Source organism: Gymnoscopelus microlampas (genome assembly GCF_963454915.1).
Source record: "Gymnoscopelus microlampas genome assembly, chromosome: 2".
In the NCBI taxonomy this organism is placed as follows: Eukaryota; Metazoa; Chordata; class Actinopteri; order Myctophiformes; family Myctophidae; genus Gymnoscopelus; species Gymnoscopelus microlampas.
This window is the reverse complement of record NC_139939.1, coordinates 56,069,329-56,090,524: the sequence shown is the minus strand read 5'-3', so window position 1 is coordinate 56,090,524 and position 21,196 is coordinate 56,069,329. Positions and strand designations below refer to the sequence as shown.

General features: G+C 40.0%; 1 protein-coding gene across 1 annotated transcript; it reads left to right on the top strand.

Annotated features, from left to right (window-relative positions):
• Positions 1–240: 240 nt before the first annotated feature.
• On the top strand, positions 241–17,852 carry LOC311055913 (GTPase IMAP family member 8-like; the record flags this gene model as incomplete). The annotated part of the gene is made up of 4 exons (XM_084072178.1): positions 241–277; positions 450–1,208; positions 8,829–9,584; positions 17,062–17,852. 4 exons carry the CDS (start codon positions 241–243, stop codon positions 17,850–17,852), a joined length of 2,343 nt encoding a protein of 780 aa, XP_083928304.1.
• Positions 17,853–21,196: the final 3,344 nt, after the last annotated feature.

Genomic DNA, 21,196 nt, shown 5'->3' with positions numbered 1-21,196 from the left:
CTGGCTAGATAATTGTACATTGATGAAGCTTCATATCCTGTTTTTATACTTCCTCTGTCTCTCCACACCTACAGTACATTAGTATTTCAGTACTGAAGCAGGTAAGACACTGAGACCGCTTGTCTTTTAATATAGACGGGAACATGTGACTTCTCTTAACCATTTTAATTCAGTGGTTCTCTCTCTCTCTCTCTCTCTCTCTCTCTCTCTCAGAAGGTGAGAGAAAACAACAACTCAGAAATGAGTGAAGATTCAAGCAGCAAGAAGGGAGGTGAAGGTATGTATCTTACTAGGAGAAAAGACGCATTTCAAAATATTTTTTTCTTTATCAAGACAGGAGTAAATCTGTAATGAAATGTAAATTCATACAAATAGCATAGAGTCTTAAAACCATGTATTTAAACCTCAAGTGTTTACCAACCATAACCATTATCCTTTTAATCCACTAGCTCTCATAATAAATGATGAAGCTGTTCGCATCGTGATGGTTGGGAAGACTGGTGCTGGAAAGAGCGCCACTGGAAATACCATCCTGGGTTCAAAAGCTTTTCCATCAAAGTTGGCCGTTGAATCTCTGACAACTAGCTGTAAGAAAGTCACAGGTGTAGTGCTTGGTAGAAATGTTGCCGTCATTGACACACCAGGCTTGTTTGACACCAGGTTTGGCGAAGAGCAAACTTTTCAAGAGGTTGAGCAGTGTATCAATTTTGCTTGTCCTGGTCCCCATGTGTTCCTGATCGTGATCAAACTGGGAAGATTCACAAAGGAGGAGGAGAGAACCGTGGAGATGCTTCAGGAAGGGTTTGGTGAAATGTCCAAAAAATACACCATGATCCTCTTCACCGGTGCTGACCAGGTTGATGAAGATGAGTCAGTTGAAGACATGGTGAATGAAAGTCCAAAACTAACAGAATTAATCAGAAAATGTGAAGGTCGCTATCATGTCTTCAACAACAAAACCAAGGATCCCTCTCAGGTCGCTGAGCTGCTGGAGAAAATCAACAACATGGTGTTGGAGAATGGAGGAAGCCACTACACCACTGAGATGTTCCAAGAAGCAGAGAGAGCAATAGAAGAAGAGAAACAGAGGATTCTCAAAGAGACCGAAGAGGAGAGACGTAAAGAGGAGGAAAAATTGAAAAAAAAATATGAGGATGAGCTACAGAAAGAACTAGAGAAAGAGAAAGCTAAATATGAGGTGCAGCAACGTATAAGGAGAGAGGCTCATGAAAGACAGATGAGAGAGATGAGAGAGATGCAAGAAAGACGTGATAGAGAAGCAAGAGAGGAAGCTGAGAGACAGAGAACCTCCCAGACAACTTCAACTTCACGGAGAAGAAGAAAAAAATGCACTATCCAATGATTAACAAAGTTAAAAGAATTACAGTTCAGGCCAAAATGTACAGCTTGCTACTATACTGTCTCCTATTAAATCCCTTGTTGATCTTTGTATTGTTATGTGTTGGTACTGTAGATATTTGAACTCCTCACTTTCTCTTCTACAGACCAGTGAAACGATTCTGATCATAACTCGTGTTCTGTTCATTTCTCAATAAATCGATGTAAGACTTTATACATGTGTGATGTGTTGATTATGTTATAATGGACAACATATATTTGAAATCTGATATCTGAAATCAGTGAAGCAGCTGAGGTGCACCGGGTTTATCTTGTTAGGATATAACTATCATTTCGTCGCCTTGCTAAACTAATGGCCTAAGTCATTTTTTTTTAAAGTTTTTCAGGAAGAATAAAAAACTGATCCAAAACAAAACTATATGATATTTCTTAATCATTTCACCCAAAATGTTTATAACAAAGTATGACTATTTAAATAGAAATAACACTGTCTGTCAGTTATGTAACATAAGAGATTTAAATAGGTTTAAATAGGATTAAATCTGACTTAGGCGAAAAACAAAAGCAAAAATGTTTTCAAAATGGCCTAAATCAGTAAATAATTTGGCTTAAGTCACAAAACCATGCTGACTTAGACCAAAAAAGGCCTATTTTGGCCTAAGTCACACTAGGGAGTTAGGCCATTGTATTAAAAGGGGAGTGAACCTTTTCAATTAGGAGTTGGGTGATTTTACCAGAGGTGGCCAGTGTCATGAGGAGCTGACTTAGGCAAAAATATCATTTTCCTCAAAAAATGATTTAGGCCATTAGTTTAGCAAGGTGACGATTTTTGTTCTTGCTTTAATGGTCCATCACTGATAAATGAATATTGGGAATGAATGATGAACATGATAAGAGCACAGTGGGTTGTATGAGACAAGAGACAACAACCTGCTTTTATGCTTTCTTAACTATAATATGTTCATACAAGTGAAATACTTGTTCTATATTAACACCAAAACCTTAGATAAATAAAAGATGTGTATTGTAAACACAGCCTGTACATTTTATCTCATGATATAGTATTCATTTATGTATTTGCTTGTTTGTGACTTAGTAGATAGTTTAATATTGTGTTGTTACTAGTGTGTTTTGTTTTTACCACATCTCACTAAGTCTAAGAGCACCCTTTTACTTGTTGAAATGAAGGATTCAGTACCTGTAATTCATGATAATGAACGCTGTGTTCATGTTCAGTCTTAATATGTGCAGTAATCTAATATTTTCCTTTTAAGAGTATTCCACAAATACTCTTAATTATTCAGTGACATTCATATAGACTACATCACAGATTTTGGAGGTAATAATGACATTTTTATCTTTCACATACTGTACACCTAGTCTGACCTACTTTAAACGTATAACACTCATAAACAGAAGAAAAAATGGCTGGCTTTGATTTTTGCTTGAAATGTGTCATGTTCACTGAACCACTGATTTAATGAAAAGAGCACCACAACGTAGGACAATGAACATGCACTGTAACAACTTCTATAATAGTTAAAGGGATTGTAGGCAAGTTCAGAGATAAAAAAAAGAAAAAAAACTGTTGTCAAACACCGCCCCTCCAATCCCCCCCCCCACCCCCCTCCTCATCAGCAGTTTGTTTCCCCGACCACCAGGGGGTGACGCAGGGGGGACTTCTAAACGGGCCATGCCGAAAACAGGTTGCTTTATTCGGATACAATGCGTGTCACTGCCCGCCCGGTCCGCCCCTGCCGGTTCTCTGAATTTTTATTTTTAAATAGGCTCTGTCATGATAAATTGACCACATGAAGTTAAACAACTAAATTCTATCCAAACGATCTCTTAAAAGTAAATTCCGTGCCTCAAAAAAGAAGTTTGAGAGCGTTTTAAAACCGAAAGTAAAAAGTTAAAACTGCCCACAGAAAACAATGGCGGCTCGTTCCATTTTTGTCGGCTGCACTCGGTTCCATTCGGTTTCACTCGGAACAGTTCACACGGACGCGCACATGCGTGCGTTAATTTACGTCCCGGACTAACATAAACTGTAGGGAAAATACGGATGTCAGAAAGACGACTGTGTTTCAATGCAGGAAAACACCCCAGCATCATTATATAGTGGCTGATAGAGGGGAAAAATGTAGGCTTAATGTTGCCTAGAATCCTTTTAACACAGAGGGTATATATTGACAAAAGACCAACTAGACACAGGTGAACATACTGTAAGTACAATCAACACACGATAGGTTGGAACTGAACAAGACACAGGTGATCACATTTGCTAATTACAGGACAGGAAAGACAAGACAGGCAAACTAACTAAGCAAAACAGGAAACAGTAGGATGACACTACAAAATAAACACTGCAAAACCTAAAGTACAACACGAGACAGGAAATAATATTAAGTCACTGCAACAGGGGTAGGCAACCTTATAAGTTCAGACTCTGAACTCTGACTGGGGAGGGAGTCTGGTAGATACAGTAGGTGGGTTATTGAGTTTAATGGTCATTACAATGTTCTCCTGATCATGTGAAAGAAAATATTTCAAGAGAAGGAAACAATAAGGTCATCTCTCATATACATATACATATACTCTTACACTGTTTATTTTCTTCATTTATCCAAATTCCAAAGCAAATAAATTCCATTTTAAATCTATGGTTGTTTGTCCTATTTATTCTATAGAGCAGCTCCAGGATTGGCCTCTAGAGGACAGATCATCTCATTCTGCTGATCAGCTTAAAACAAGATTTGTTGAAATTCACAAGTACAAAACACTGTTCAATATTATATTATAGAATTAACAGTGTATGCTAATAATTTAGGTTTAATTTAGCAAGTAAGACCCTGGTTTGTGTTACTCCTCCTTACACACACACACACACACACACACACACACACACACACACACACACACACACACACACACACACACACACACACACACACACACACACACACACACACACACACACACACACATACACACACACACACAGCAAGACAGCATTTACATGAAATGGTGGCACGTCTTGCAAACCACAGTAGAGAGAGATAGACTCTGTATACGTATTTATATATATATATATATATATATATATATATATATATATATATATATATATATATATATATATATGAATGCTAGGAGGAAGCTGAGGAGTGCCAGTAAACAAATATAACCCTAATAACACTGCAAAACCAGCTGTTGAACCCACCTCACACTCATAGACTAATCTTATCACTTTGGTATTGTGTGTTTTTATGAGGAGCTGGTGAGGCAGACACAAGCCAGGCTCTGCAAATTATTGCCTGGATGGAAGTAAGAGCCAGAACTGTTCCTCTCTGCTGCATGGCACCAAACCACTTCATAATGTCTGCGCCCCCAGGCTTTGAGGCCTTGAACACGGCCAACACCACCATAGTCTTTACAAGGATACACAAGATACTCAGCACAAAGCTGATCCCACTTGCTGCATGCCTGAGCTGACAAGTCCATAACCTGGGACGGTCGATGAACAGAAGCGAACACATGAAACAAAATATGAGTGACAGCAAAAGTTGGAAGCTGAGTTCTGAGTTGTTAGCACCATGGGGGGGTAATGTCTGCATTCCGACATCTCACTACTCCGACTAGTGGCTTCCGCGTGCGGTTAGGGTTAGGGTTAGGTATAGGGTTAGTTAACGTCGGAAAGGCGACATGTCGGAAAGGCGACATGTAACCCCCCATGGGAGTGTCTCGATGATAGATGAAGATTTCCAGGACAATGGCGCAGATAAGTTTGCCGAACAATGAGATGGTGGTCAAGGAGATACCCAGGGCCTCATGGTAGGAGAGGAACTCAATGCTCTTTGGGACACAGTGGACACGCTAGGGACTGGACCAGAAGTCCTCTGGACAGCAGCGTGCACTCTGTAGAGCAGGGGTGGGCGACATTTATTTCCAGAGGGCCATACTGACTTGGATAAAGTGAGTGAAGGGCCATAAAGTGTACAATTTAATTGAAACTTGAAACACCTAGTGCTAAATTATGTTAAAACTCTATGAATTTGGCAGACATACCAGACTACTTTACAACAAGGTACTTGCTTTCACAACAAGAATGTCCAGTTACAAAATGTTGTTCCTGAAAATTGCTCAGTTTTGTACAGTAGATTGTAGATTGTTTTCTTTGGCATTAGCCAAAGTACCTGGTAAGAAGCAGAATGTGACATTGGCAGGGGGGATTTGGCATTGCATAAACCCCCAAAAGTATGTACCGGTATGTTGTTGGACACGTGCACATGCATACTGTATACTAAGCATTTGTATGAGTAAAATGACTTAGTCATGCCATGTCAGGATTACAATCTGACCTACAGTTATTTGATTGAATACTTTATTAGACAGAAATGCAACAGCACGAGTAAAGTCATACAGTTGGTCTAAAAGGATAACACCAAAAAAGTCATTTTTTTTAAGGGACGAGGTCGGGGCATTCCACACGCAGTGCTGTAGAAGGAGAATTTACCCATGTTTGTTTTATAGGTGGGTGTTACCAGATCGTTGTTGTCACTCCCTCTAGTATTGTGGCTGTGGTATTGTATATGTGTCAATAATTTGTCTTTAGACAAGGTCCGATAATTGCATCATTGTTTGAGAAATGGAGCGCAAAGAGCCTCAGTGTGGAACTGTTTGTCATAGCAGTGTTGGATAGCAGACTGGCAGAGAATCACATTATTGCATGCAACGATTTTACATAAGATTGTTCTTCACAGCAAGATCATGTACCAGGGGGCAAGGCCCAATAAAAAAACGTACTCTATCTGACGCAGTAACTGATAGACAGTGGCTGATTGAAGGCTAATATCTGACCAACTATTACTTGTTTTAACGACCATGGAGGACATATTCTATGCACTGGCCGCAAACAATATGCACAGCTAATAATGCAACACAGTAAAAGTATGGTGACTACTAAAGTTACATTTGTAGGCATAGCCACATCAGGGGATTAGCAGTGGTTAGAAATGTAGGTTTAATTCCACAAGACCAGCATGAAGTGACTGACCGTTGTGAAATAAGTCATTGATTGAATAATACATTAAACTCAGAAAGGCTACTGTTTTAAAATCAAATATTATTATCTGTATTAATCAACAACTAAGAGGAACTGAAGAGGTGAAAGGCTCGCACACCTAAAAAATGTAGACTCCTTAGACAGAGACTAGAACAACAAATCTTACATTTATGACATGCTCAATCCTAAAGTGCTGACGTGCAAAGTGATAAGAAGACAAATGTTTGGGTCACAAGACCATCGTCTTGTGATGATGGCATGGCACTGACAATGGTCTTGTGCCCCAAACGTTTGTCCTCTTATCACTTTGCACATGAGCACTTTAGGATTGGGCATATAAAAAAAAGGGGGGGAAATAAATGTGTGTCTTTCACCTCTCTCCCGTTTCTATGGACCTGCTGCAGGATTGCTCTCTAGATGTGACCAATCATGTTAACACTGTACAATATTATATTATATAATTGACAGTGAATTCTAAGTTAGGTTGGATGAACCCTTTCATTTAGTTGATTCAACTTTGCATTGTCAGGTCACATGATCCCCTCACAGCATTCACAATAAATGGTCCCACTTCTACATACTGTATCTCTGACTGGAGGAAATGCAGACTGTAATCATCTATAAAATGACAGGTAGACACCGGAGAGGTGTCAGTGAGCTGGTCGTTGTGGATGAAACTTCATAGCCTGTCTTTATACTTCCTCTTGTCTCTCCACACCTACAGTACATTAGGATTTCAGAACTGAAGCAGGTAAGACACTGAGACCGCTTGTCTTTTAATGTAGACCGGAAAATGTTCTCTTAACCATTTTAATTTCGTGGTTCTCAAATATTCTCATGTCCAGGACATCCAAATAGATACTTATTAGGCCATGGTCCCCCATTTGAAAATACTTTATGCTAGCGTACAGTAGCTGCATATATATGTTTTATATTAGATTTAGTATAGCATCTGTACTGAAGGTGGGGAGAGAGAAACCTATGATCTTAATTTAATAGTAATTCTACAATTTACATTCTCTCGTGGGTTAACTTCTTGCGGGGGGGAATAATAGTGAATTTAACCCATCAAAACCGGGATCTTTTTTATTTTAACCACTTTAACCATTATTTTATACTTCGTGAGCCTGTAGATCTGCTATTTTAGAAATAAATCATTAACATTTGTGCAAATCTATGAATAAGTATTTTTTCAAACATTTTTTTTTTGTATTTAAGAAAAATGAATTAAAGTCATGTATTTGTTATTGCTTACTTTATCTCTCGCTCCCTCTCTGCGCGTCTCTCTCTCTCTCTCTCTCTCTCTCTCTCTCTCTCTCTCTCTCTCTCTCTCTCTCGAAGGTGAGAGAAAACAACGACTCAGAAATGAGTGAAGATTCAAGCAGCAAGAAGGGAGGTGAAGGTATGTATCTTACCAGGAGACAAAGCACATTTTAACATATTTTTCTTTATCAAGACAGGAGTAAATTTGTAATGAAATGAATTTCATTCAATTAGCCTTAAAAGGAGTCTTAAAACCATGTATTTAAACCTCAAGTGTTTACCACCCATAACCAGTGGTGGAAAAAGTACTCAAATGTTTTACTTAAGTAAAAGTATCAATACTGTAATGTAGAAATACTCTGTTAAAAGGAAAAGGCCTGTGTTCAAAATATTACTTGAGTAAAAGTACAAAAGTATTGGTATCAAAATATACTTAAAGGGATATTTCACTTTCCAAAAAACGTTGGGTTATTTTATCGTCTACTCAGGCTTTTTTGAGCCCCCCAGACAGTGTTTAAGTTGCTTGATTCAGTATTTAGATATTTGATATTCATTTTATCAGACACGCCCCCTTCCTATACTGTACAATATAGGAACATTTAACATGTTAAAATTTTGTTTGAAGTTATAATGGGTTTGTATAGGAAGGGGGCGTGTCTGATAAAAATAATATCAAATATCTAAATACTGAATCAAACAATTTAAAAACGGTCTGGGGGGCGGGCTCACAAAAGTCTGAATAGACGATAAAACGACCCAAAGTTTTTTTTAAAGTGAAATATCCCTTTAAAGTGCCAAAAGTAAAAGTACTAAAATGCTTGAAAATAGCACATCTACAAGCTCACAAGTTGTGAGCTTGTAGATCGGCTATAGCCTATAAAATAGGGCTAAAGTGGTTAATGTATGTTTTATAATATAATAATTTATATCTGCAAAGTAACTAGTAACTAAAGTTTTCAAATAATTGTATTGGAGTAAAAGTACAATATTTGCCTCTGAGATGTAGTGGAGTAGAAGTAAAAGTATTGAAAATGGGAAATAATCCAGTAAAGTAAAAAATCCTCAAAAGTGTACTTAAGTAAATGTACTTACGTAGTTATTTTACACCACTGCCCATAACCATGTCCTTTTAATCCACTAGCTCTCATAATAAATAATGAAGACGTTCGGATCGTGATGGTTGGGAAGACTGGAGCTGGAAAGAGCGCCACTGGAAACACCATCCTGGGTTATAAAGCTTTTGAATCAAAGTTGGCCGTTGAATCTCTGACAACTAGCTGTAAGAAAGTCACAGGTGTAGTGGCTGGTAGAGATGTTGCCGTTGTTGACACACCAGGCTTGTTTGACACCAGGTTTGGCGAAGAGCAAACTTTTCAAGAGGTTGAGCAGTGTATCAGTTTTGCTTCTCCTGGTCCCCATGTGTTCCTGATCGTGATGAAACTGGGAAGATTCACAAAGGAGGAGGAGAGAACCGTGGAGATGCTTCAGGAAGGGTTTGGTGAAATGTCCAAAAAACACACCATGATCCTCTTCACCGGTGCTGACCAGGTTGAAGAAGATGAGTCAGTTGAAGACATGTTGAATGATAGTCCAAAACTAACAGAATTAATCAGAAAATGTGAAGGTCGCTATCATGTCTTCAACAACAAAACCAAGGATCCCTCTCAGGTCGCTGAGCTGCTGGAGAAAATCAACAACATGGTGTTGGAGAATGGAGGAAGCCACTACACCACTGAGATGTTCCAAGAAGCAGAGAGAGCAATAGAAGAAGAGAAACAGAGGATTCTCAAAGAGACCGAAGAGGAGAGACGTAAAGAGGAGGAAAAATTGAAAAAAAAATATGAGGAAGAGCTACAGAAAGAACTAGAGAAAGAGAAAGCTAAATATGAGCAGGAACGTATAAGGAGAGAGGCTTATGAAAGACAGAAGAGAGAGATTAGAGAGATGCAAGAAAGATGTGATAGAGACGCAAGAGAGAAAGCTGAGAGACAGAGAACCTCCCAGACAACTTCAACTTCAGGGAGAAAAAAAAAGAAATGCACTATCTTATGATTAACAAAGTTAAAAGAATTACAGTTCAGGCCAAAATGTACAGCTTGCTACTGTATTGTCTCCTATTAAATCCCTTGTTGATCTTTGTATTGTTATGTGTTGGTACTGTAGATATTTGAACTCCTCACTTTCTCTTCTACAGACCAGTGAAACAATTCTGATCATAACTCATGTTCTGTAATTTCTCAATAAATCGATGGAAGACTTTATACATGTGTGATGTTTTGATTATGTTATAATGGACAACATATATTTGAAATCTGATATCTGAAATCAGTGAAGCAGCTGAGGTGCACCTGGTTTATCTTGTTAGGATGTAACTATCATTTCGTCCCCTTGCTAAACTAATGGCCTAGGTAATTTTTTTCAGGAAAAAAATCTTAGCCGTCTGGCATAGCCCTCTACCATATTGCCGAGTTTCGTAAAAAGCCACCACACGGTTAGGCCAGAACTGAAAAAACGGCGGAAGAACGCCAAGGGTTTCAATTAGGCTTCGAGCCTGATAGGCCTCGAAACCTTAACTGATTTATGCAATTTACATTAATAATTTTATTACAGATTACAGACTTTCCTAGTGTGTCTTGAAAAATAAAATAATTTGGTGTATGTCTGCTGGCAAGATACATACCTTCACCTCTCTTCTTGCTGCTTGAAACTTCAGTCATGTCTGTTTTGAGAGAGAGAGAGAGAGAGAGAGAGAGAGAGAGATAGAGAGAGAGAGAGAGAGAGAGAGAGCCGTATTCAACTAATCACTTGCATTTTTTTGTGATGTGCTTTATGTGAATGTTGTTACATTTATCTGCAAATTGTTGAATATTACAAATCACTAGATGTGACTGTGTTCTCAGGAATCATTTCATAATGTGCCCTATATTTAGAGATGTGATCTACGACAGTTCATGAGGTTTTCCACATCATACAGTATATCTACATTTAAGCCCTTAAGTCAAGAACATTAGATCAAGTTTTTCAGAAGTTGACACATCATTTTACACATTTTATACATCAATTCACACTGACACTTTTCGCTGAAGATAAATTAGGCTTTAGTGGACCTCTCTCTCTCGCATGTCTTGGGTCTCGCACGCACGCCCGCACGCAAGCTCACACACTCTTACTGTACACACAGGTCATGTCACTCCAGGGTAATAAAAAAACTGCAGTTTGCATGGTCTGCCACGTTTCAGATACATCTGTGTAATGTCATCCTACACCTCATTACTTTTCAGTTTTATAATTGACAGTCAACATGTGTAGCTCTAATGCCATTAGCAATATGCTGTCATCCAACAACTAAAACTTCACTGTAGATCTTCTAACATAATTCATACTCCTGAGACCTGTTTCCAGGTCTACTGCTATTGGAAAAACAATCATTAACCATTCACACGTCACGGGGCAGGCCTACCGACCAGACACCTGAGCAAGTAATTTAACAGCAGTCTCTAGTGCAGACAAAATACCCTGTTGACCTCCCAACCTGGGTCTCTGTGGTGGAGGGTGAGTGGTGTACTTCTACTGTATGCCACCCGATGCCCTTTTATTTATTCATTCATTTATTTCACCTTTATTTCACTAATTTAGTCCCATTGAGATTAGAATCTCTTCTACAAGACAGGCCTATAAAATATAATCTTTAAATAATGAAATTATTGACTTTTCAACTGACTAATCAGTAAAAATATTGTATTCCTTTTCTACAAATGTAAGACGTGTTCAATACCTTATTGGAAAATGATTTAACACAATGTCAGCTGCTGATCACTGAATGAATGTTAAAGATGTTATAAATCAACACTTTCCCATGTACATGTCACTAAAAGACAAGCGGTCTCAGTGTCTTACCTGCTTCAATATTGAAATCCTGATAGAGGAGATTATGAAGCTTCATCAACAAGGACCAGCTCACTGACACGTCTCTCGTGTCTTTATGTGTTTATGTGTTTATGTGTTTATGTGTTTATGTGTTTATGTGTTTATGTGTCTGTCTGTCTGTCTGTCTGTCTGTCTGTCTGTCTGTCTGTCTGTCTGTCTGTCTGTCTGTCTGTCTGTCTGTCTGTCTGTCTGTCTGTCTGTCTGTCTGTGTGTGTGTGTGTGTGTGTGTGTGTGTGTGTGTGTGTGTGTGTGTGTGTGTGTGTGTGTGTGTGTGTGTGTGTGTGTGTGTGTGTGTGTGTGTGTGTGTGTGTGTGTGTGTGTGTGTGTGTGTGTGTGTGTGTGTGTGTGTGTGTGTGTGTGTGTGTGTGTGTGCGCCAATTCCTACCTCTGAATGAGTGCTAATCCATTTGCCTTTGATAGGGGGAGCCAGAGATCTATGTCTGTAGGTTACAATACATGGGACTATTTCTTGTAAATGCTGTGAGGCAGAGTGAACAGGAAACAGATCAGGGTTATTGTTTATTGATAACTATTCGTCTAAAACCCTGTCCCTAAAAACAAAAATAAACGTGGGGAAGCAGCATTTAGTTTTTATGCACCACATATCTGGAACAAACTCCCTGAAAACGGCAGGTTCTGCTGCCACTCTTATTCATTTTAAAACACAAATAAAGACCTTTCTGTTTGCTGCTGCCTTTTATTGAGTTACTGTATTTCAAATGTTTTTCTTTGTGTAAAGCACAATGAATTGCCTCGTTGTTGAAATTTGCTATACAAATAAAATTGCCTTGCCTTGCCTTACCTTTACCTTTCTTACTGTAATTAGCTCTGGATTAAGAGCGTCTGCTAAATTCCTAAATTGTATATTGTCTCAAATGCTTATCCATTGTGCGTTCTTGGAAAGTAAATGTTTAGGTACCATACAATGTTGCTGTGCATTCTGTCTTGGTAACGGCTAAGGTCTTCAATTGCACTCAGCCCTGTCTGTCTGTCTGTCTGTCTGTCTGTCTGTCCATACAGTACATGCAACTTCTGGCAGTGGCACTCTTCCTCTTAACCTTTGAGTCCATTTACCTGCCACTTAAAACTATTTTATGAGCACACAAGGTTCATGGATTGTATTGTCATGAGTTCTGGCAACACTTCAGTCAGTGAACTCTTGCACATGAAGCCTTTTCAACCGTGTGGACGAAAATAAAAACATAATAAACAAGATCAAAGTAGTGAAAATAAAATCAGATTAGCAAAAAAAGAAAAAAAGAAGAAGAAGCAAATAGCACATGCTGTGAAATAGGTTAAAATAAAAATAAAGGTGAAAATAAGATTTCTTCTACAAACCTTATAGGATGTAATCCTAAACCGTTAAATATATAAATACATGGCTTTAAATATAAAGCACAAGTAACAAAAGTGGCTCATTAGTTATGGTGAACTGTGTATAATACTTAGCATTTATTTATGTAAAAACATAGCAGATTTACAAGCTCACAACGTGTCACATCGCAACATGTTGTGAGCTTGTAGATCTGCTATTTTCAAATAGCCAATGTACTGTATATACTGTAGGTTTAAAGTGCTCATGTGGCCTATAGTCGTTTTTTTTTTGGTCTTGTTTTCAAAGACCTGGTTGCTTATTTACCTGTCTATGGCTATGGTAACTGCATTCCCTGATAGCCGTCTGGACCTTCACCCTACTTCTCTAGTCCTGCATGGCTGGCCAGAGGTGGAAAGTTAACATATTTGACAGATTTAGTTACAATAGTTACTTTGCAGATTATTATTTGTATTACAAAACATACATTATCCAATTAAGCCTACAATTACAACTACCATGTACAGCAATTATACAGAAACAAAATGTATACAATACAAATACAAGCTATACGTAAGAGGTAATACTATCACAAAAAGAGGCAATGTTTAAATGTATTTGACGTGAAATTAAATGTGACAACCTGCCCGAGAAGTTTGAAGTCGAGGACTGTCTGGTGGTGATAATCTTTAGGTCACTGCCAGTGACTTTTAGGTCGTTTCAGCCAAGTCATATTTTGTCAAAGTGATCAGTGCCATATTACTTGTGCACACTACCAGTAAAACTTTAGTACCTCATACTCATCGATAGGTGTATGTTACTGACGACGGATGCGACAAGCTGGCCACATGTCTGAGATTTATATTGGATGATATTTATATTGGATCCACAATGTTCCCAAGTGGATCCTGAGATCCACATGAGTAGATTGTTTTCTTTGGCATTAGACCAAAGTACCTGGTAAGAAGCAGAATGTGACATTAGCAGGGGTGAATTGTGGCATTGCATAAACCCCAATAAGTATGTACCGATATGTTGTTGGACACATGCACATGCATATACTGTACTAAGCATTTGTGTGAGTAAAATGACATGGCATGAGTCATGCCATGTTGGATTGCTATGATTACAATCTGAGCTATGTAGGCTATATTTGATTGAATACTTCGGGGGCATACGTCGGGGCATTACACACTTGGGTGGCAGTGCTGTAGAAGGAGAATTTACCCATGTTTGTTTTATAGGTGGGTGTTACCAGATCGTTGTTGTCGCTCCCTCTAGTATTGTGGCTGTGGTATTATGTGTCAATAATTTGTCTTTAGACGAGGTCCGATAATTGCATCACTGTTTGAGCAATGGAGCGCAAAGAGCCTCAGTGTGGAACTGTTTGTCATAGCAGTGTTGGATGGCAGACTGGCAGAGAATCACATTATTGCATGCAACAATACCAGGGGGCAAGGCCCAATAAAAAAACTTACACTATCTGATGCAGTAACTGATAGACAGTGGCTGATTGAAGGCTAATATTTGACCAACTATTACATGTTTTAACGACCATGGAGGACATGCTCTATGCACTGGCCGCAAACAATATGCACAGCTAATAATGCGACACAGTAAAAGTATGGCGACTACTAAAGTTACATTTGTAGGCATAGGCACATCAGAAGATTAGCAGTGGTTAGAAATGTAGGTTTAATTCCACAAGACCAGCATGAAGTGACTGACCGTTGTGAAATAAGTCATTGATTTAATAATACATTAACCTCAGAAAGGCTACTGTTTTAAAATCAAATATTATTATCTGTATTAATCAACAACTAAGAGGAACTGAAGAGGTGAAAGGCTCGCACACCTAAAAAATGTAGACTCCTTAGACAGAGACTAGAACAACAAATCTTACATTTATGACATGCTCAATCCTAAAGTGCTGACGTGCAAAGTGATAAGAAGACAAATGTTTGGGTCACAAGACCATCGTCTTGTGATGATGGCATGGCACTGACAATGGTCTTGTGCCCCAAACGTTTGTCCTCTTATCACTTTGCACATGAGCACTTTAGGATTGGGCATATAAAAAAAAGGGGGGGAAATAAATGTGTGTCTTTCACCTCTCTCCCGTTTCTATGGACCTGCTGCAGGATTGCTCTCTAGATGTGACCAATCATGTTAACACTGTACAATATTATATTATATAATTGACAGTGAATTCTAAGTTAGGTTGGATGAACCCTTTCATTTAGTTGATTCAACTTTGCATTGTCAGGTCACATGATCCCCTCACAGCATTCACAATAAATGGTCCCACTTCTACATACTGTATCTCTGACTGGAGGAAATGCAGACTGTAATCATCTATAAAATGACAGGTAGACACCGGAGAGGTGTCAGTGAGCTGGTCGTTGTGGATGAAACTTCATAGCCTGTCTTTATACTTCCTCTTGTCTCTCCACACCTACAGTACATTAGGATTTCAGAACTGAAGCAGGTAAGACACTGAGACCGCTTGTCTTTTAATGTAGACCGGAAAATGTTCTCTTAACCATTTTAATTTCGTGGTTCTCAAATATTCTCATGTCCAGGACATCCAAATAGATACTTATTAGGCCATGGTCCCCCATTTGAAAATACTTTATGCTAGCGTACAGTAGCTGCATATATATGTTTTATATTAGATTTAGTATAGCATCTGTACTGAAGGTGGGGAGAGAGAAACCTATGATCTTAATTAATAGTAATTCTACAATTTACATTCTCTCGTGGGTTAACTTCTTGCGGGGGGGAATAATAGTGAATTTAACCCATCAAAACCGGGATCTTTTTTATTTTAACCACTTTAACCATTATTTTATACTTCGTGAGCCTGTAGATCTGCTATTTTAGAAATAAATCATTAACATTTGTGCAAATCTATGAATAAGTATTTTTTCAAACATTTTTTTTTTGTATTTAAGAAAAATGAATTAAAGTCATGTATTTGTTATTGCTTACTTTATCTCTCGCTCCCTCTCTGCGCGTCTCTCTCTCTCTATCTCTCTCTCTCTCTCTCTCTCTCTCTCTCTCTCTCTGAAGGTGAGAGAAAACAACGACTCAGAAATGAGTGAAGATTCAAGCAGCAAGAAGGGAGGTGAAGGTATGTATCTTACCAGGAGACAAAGCACATTTTAACATATTTTTCTTTATCAAGACAGGAGTAAATCTGTAATGAAATGAATTTCATTCAAATAGCCTTAAAAGGAGTCTTAAAACCATGTATTTAAACCTCAAGTGTTTACCACCCATAACCAGTGGTGGAAAAAGTACTCAAATGTTTTACTTAAGTAAAAGTATCAATACTGTAATGTAGAAATACTCTGTTAAAAGGAAAAGGCCTGTGTTCAAAATATTACTTGAGTAAAAGCACAAAAGTATTGGTATCAAAATATACTTAAAGGGATATTTCACTTTCCAAAAAACGTTGGGTTATTTTATCGTCTACTCAGGCTTTTTTGAGCCCCCCAGACAGTGTTTAAGTTGCTTGATTCAGTATTTAGATATTTGATATTCATTTTATCAGACACGCCCCCTTCCTATACTGTACAATATAGGAACATTTAACATGTTAAAATTTTGTTTGAAGTTATAATGGGTTTGTATAGGAAGGGGGCGTGTCTGATAAAAAGAATATCAAATATCTAAATACTGAATCAAACAATTTAAAAACGGTCTGGGGGGCGGGCTCACAAAAGTCTGAATAGACGATAAAACGACCCAAAGTTTTTTTTAAAGTGAAATATCCCTTTAAAGTGCCAAAAGTAAAAGTACTAAAATGTTTGAAAATAGCACATCTACAAGCTCACAAGTTGTGAGCTTGTAGATCGGCTATAGCCTATAAAATAGGGCTAAAGTGGTTAATGTATGTTTTATAATATAATAATTTATATCTGCAAAGTAACTAGTAACTAAAGTTTTCAAATAATTGTATTGGAGTAAAAGTACAATATTTGCCTCTGAGATGTAGTGGAGTAGAAGTAAAAGTATTGAAAATGGGAAATAATCCAGTAAAGTAAAAAATCCTCAAAAGTGTACTTAAGTAAATGTACTTACGTAGTTATTTTACACCACTGCCCATAACCATGTCCTTTTAATCCACTAGCTCTCATAATAAATAATGAAGACGTTCGGATCGTGATGGTTGGGAAGACTGGAGCTGGAAAGAGCGCCACTGGAAACACCATCCTGGGTTATAAAGCTTTTGAATCAAAGTTGGCCGTTGAATCTCTGACAACTAGCTGTAAGAAAGTCACAGGTGTAGTGGCTGGTAGAGATGTTGCCGTTGTTGACACACCAGGCTTGTTTGACACCAGGTTTGGCGAAGAGCAAACTTTTCAAGAGGTTGAGCAGTGTAACAGTTTTGCTTCTCCTGGTCCCCATGTGTTCCTGATCGTGATCAAACTGGGAAGATTCACAAAGGAGGAGGAGAGAACCGTGGAGATGCTTCAGGAATGGTTTGGTGAAATGTCCAAAAAATACACCATGATCCTCTTCACCGGTGCTGACCAGGTTGATGAAGATGAGTCAGTTGAAGACATGTTGAATGAAAGTCCAAAACTAACAGAATTAATCAGAAAATGTGAAGGTCGCTATCATGTCTTCAACAACAAAACCAAGGATCCCTCTCAGGTCGCTGAGCTGCTGGAGAAAATCAACAACATGGTGTTGGAGAATGGAGGAAGCCACTACACCACTGAGATGTTCCAAGAAGCAGAGAGAGCCATAGAAGAAGAGAAACAGAGGATTCTCAAAGAGACCGAAGAGGAGAGACGTAAAGAGGAGGAAAAATTGAAAAAAATATATGAGGAAGAGCTACAGAAAGAACTAGAGAAAGAGAAAGCTAAATATGAGGTGCAGGAACGTATAAGGAGAGAGGCTTGTGGTATTATGTGATATTATGGAATGTTATTGGCTGTGATGCGGATGTGACGTCAGGGTTCATAGTGCATGCTAACGCGGAAGCAGCTAGGCTATCATTCTCAAGTTACCGTCGTTGTTGTTCATTCATTGACCTGCTGTTGCTTAATAAATACTGTCCGTTACGTCGTTGTAAGAGCCTGCTTATTAAACAACTCGACATGGTGTCAGAACTGGGCGACTTGTACACGGAGTAAAAAAAAAAAAAAAGAATGAAAAAAAAGAGGAGCGAATCGTTTTGGTGCGGACGAATGAGTGACGAGGAGGACATGGCTCGACCTACGCCGACTGCTACGTTCACCATACAGCCTCCAGAACCTTTTGATTTCACCAAACCTCAAGAATGGGAGCGTTGGATCCGAAGATTCGATCGCTTTCGGCTTGCAAGTAACTTAAATGCAACGTCGGACGAACACCAGGTGAACACGTTAGTGTATTGTATGGGTGATGAATCCGAAGATGTGCTAAGGGGGCTAACGCTAACTGAAGATGAGAGGAAGGCATACGCGTCTGTCAAGACAGGCTTTGATGCATTTTTTGTGCCTAAAAAGAATGTAATCTACAAAAGAGCCAAGTTTAATCAGCGTGTGCAACAGCCGGGAGAAACGGTGGATTCCTTCATAACTGCGTTGTATGGATTAGCTGAACATTGCAACTATGGACTGTTACAGAATGAGCTGATCCGCGACAGGTTAGTGGTTGGCCTGAGAAACGTCTCATTGTCTGAAAAGCTGCAGCTAGACAGAGACTTAACCCTTCAAACTGCTATCACAAAGGTGAGGCAATCTGAAGAAGTTAGAAGACAGCAGTCTGACTTAAGAGGGGAAAATGACAGTGCTAACAAGTGCTCCAATGTTGATGCTGTTCATGCTAAAAGCTACAGAAAGCCCAACTTTCCCTCTAAGCCTCAGCCACAAGCACAAGGCAGATATAAACCCAATGCATGGTCACAGCCTGATTCAAACGCCTGTAAAAGTTGTGGAAAAATGCCCTCACATGGAAAGTGGGAATGCCCTGCAAAAGATGCTGCGTGTCATAACTGTGGAAAAAGGGGACATTATGGCAAGGTATGCAGAAGCAGTGCAAAATCTCTGAATGCTGTCACTACAGAGGATGAAGACAGATTTTTCTTAGGAGCTGTGGATGCTGGAAAAGACCCCTGGACAGTACAGCTTCAAGTGAGACAGAAAAAGGTGTGCTTTAAAATTGACACTGGTGCTGATGTCACTGCCCTGCCAGCTGAGGTGTACCATGACATAACAGGGGGGCATGATGTACAGCACCTGTTTGGGCCAGGTGGTAATGTGCTCTCTGTCCTGGGTGTAGCCAGAGAAACCCTGCGCAGAGGCAAAAAGACAGCCACAGAGCACATTTATGTTGTGGAAGGCCTGCACACTGCACTGTTGGGGAGGCCTGCCATAGAACAGCTTCAGCTTGTGTGCAGGGTTGACAGCATCACCATGGACACATTGAAACAACAGTATCCGAAGCTGTGTAGCGGCTTAGGTCTTGTTCAGAGGCCATACTCAATTAAATTGAAGCCAGAGGCTGTGCCCTTCTCTCTCCACACACCACGCAGAGTCCCTCTGCCGCTTATGGGGAAAGTGCAAGAGGAGATAGACCGTATGGAGGAGATGGGCGTAATCACCAAGATTGAGGAGCCGACTGATTGGTGTGCCGGAATGGTGGTGGTTCCAAAGAAATCAGGTGCTGTTCGCATTTGTGTAGACTTCACAAAGATGAATGAAGCAGTGTGCAGAGAAAAATTCATCCTGCCTTCTGTCGAGCACACTTTGGGCATGCTAGCTGGTGCAACAGTATTCAGCAAATTAGATGCCAACATGGGCTTTTGGCAGATACCATTGACAAAGGAGTCTGCTAAATACACCACTTTCATCACGCCATTTGGGCGCTACTATTTTAATCGCTTACCCTTTGGCATATCATCAGCCCTGAACACTTCCAAAGGATGATGGTGACCGAAGTGACCAGTGGCCTAGCGGGGGTGCTGTGTCACATGGATGACATACTGGTCTGGGGGAAGACACAGGAAGAGCACGATGTGCGGCTACATGCAGTGCTGCAGAAAGCACAAAAGGCCGGCATTACGCTTAACATGGACAAATGTGAGCTCACACGCCACACAGTCAGATTCCTGGGTCATGTGATTTCAGCATATGGGGTGAAGCCAGATCCAGAGAAGACGAGAGCAGTACAGGAGATGGATGAACCTAAAAATGTCAGTGAACTCAGAAGTTTTCTGGGCATGGTCAATCAGCTGGGACGCTTCTTGCCTAACCTGGCTGAAAAAGACAAGGTGCTGCGTGACCTGCTGTCCAAGAAGAACCACTGGTACTGGGGGACAGAGCAGCAGGCAGCCTTTGATCAGTTAAAAACAGAACTGTCATCCACACCAGTGCTCACACTGTACAACCCAAACAGTGTACTGAAAATCTCAGCTGATGCCTCTTCTTTTGGCCTGGGGCAGTCCTGCTGCAGAAGAGTGACGCCAAGTGGTCACCTGTGGCATATGCATCCAGGTCAATGACGCCAACGGAGCAGCAATATGCTCAAGTGGAAAAGGAGGCACTGGCTGCAACATGGGCATGTGAACGATTTGGCTGCTTCATCCTGGGCAGACCATTCGAACTGGAAACTGACCATAAGCCGTTGGTGAGTCTGCTAGGAGGGAAAGCTTTGGATGACCTCCCACCAAGAATCCAAAGATTCAGGATGTGGCTCATGAGATACAATTACACGGTCAACCATGTCCCTGGCAAAAGCTTATGGACAGCCGATACCCTGTCTCGTCAGCAACCTACCTGTCAGTGGGGATTATCTGAGCAACCTACGTGAGCAGTTGAAGGCGGACAGCACATGCTCTGCACTGATGACGTACTGCAAAGACGGCTGGCCGGACAAAAGCCAACTGCAGGGGGTGTTGAGACAGTACTGGGCAGAGAGAGCAGTGCTGACCGTGCATGATGGACTGCTATTGCGAGGCACAAGGCTCGTCATCCCATCAGCTTTGAGAGACGATGTTCTGCAGAGACTGCATGAGGGACACCTGGGGGTGACAAAGTGTAGGGGGCGAGCCAAGCAGACAGTGTGGTGGCCAGGACTCAGCAGCCAGCTAAATGAGATGGTGCTAAAATGTAGGACCTGCATCCAGGAAAGGACGAACGTCAAAGAGCCGCTGATGCCAACCAAGATGCCAGACAGGCCTTGGCAAACCTTGGGAGCTGACTTGTTCACACTGAATAGCAAGACTTATCTACTAGTAGTAGATTATTTTTCAAGGTATGTGGAAATTGCACAGC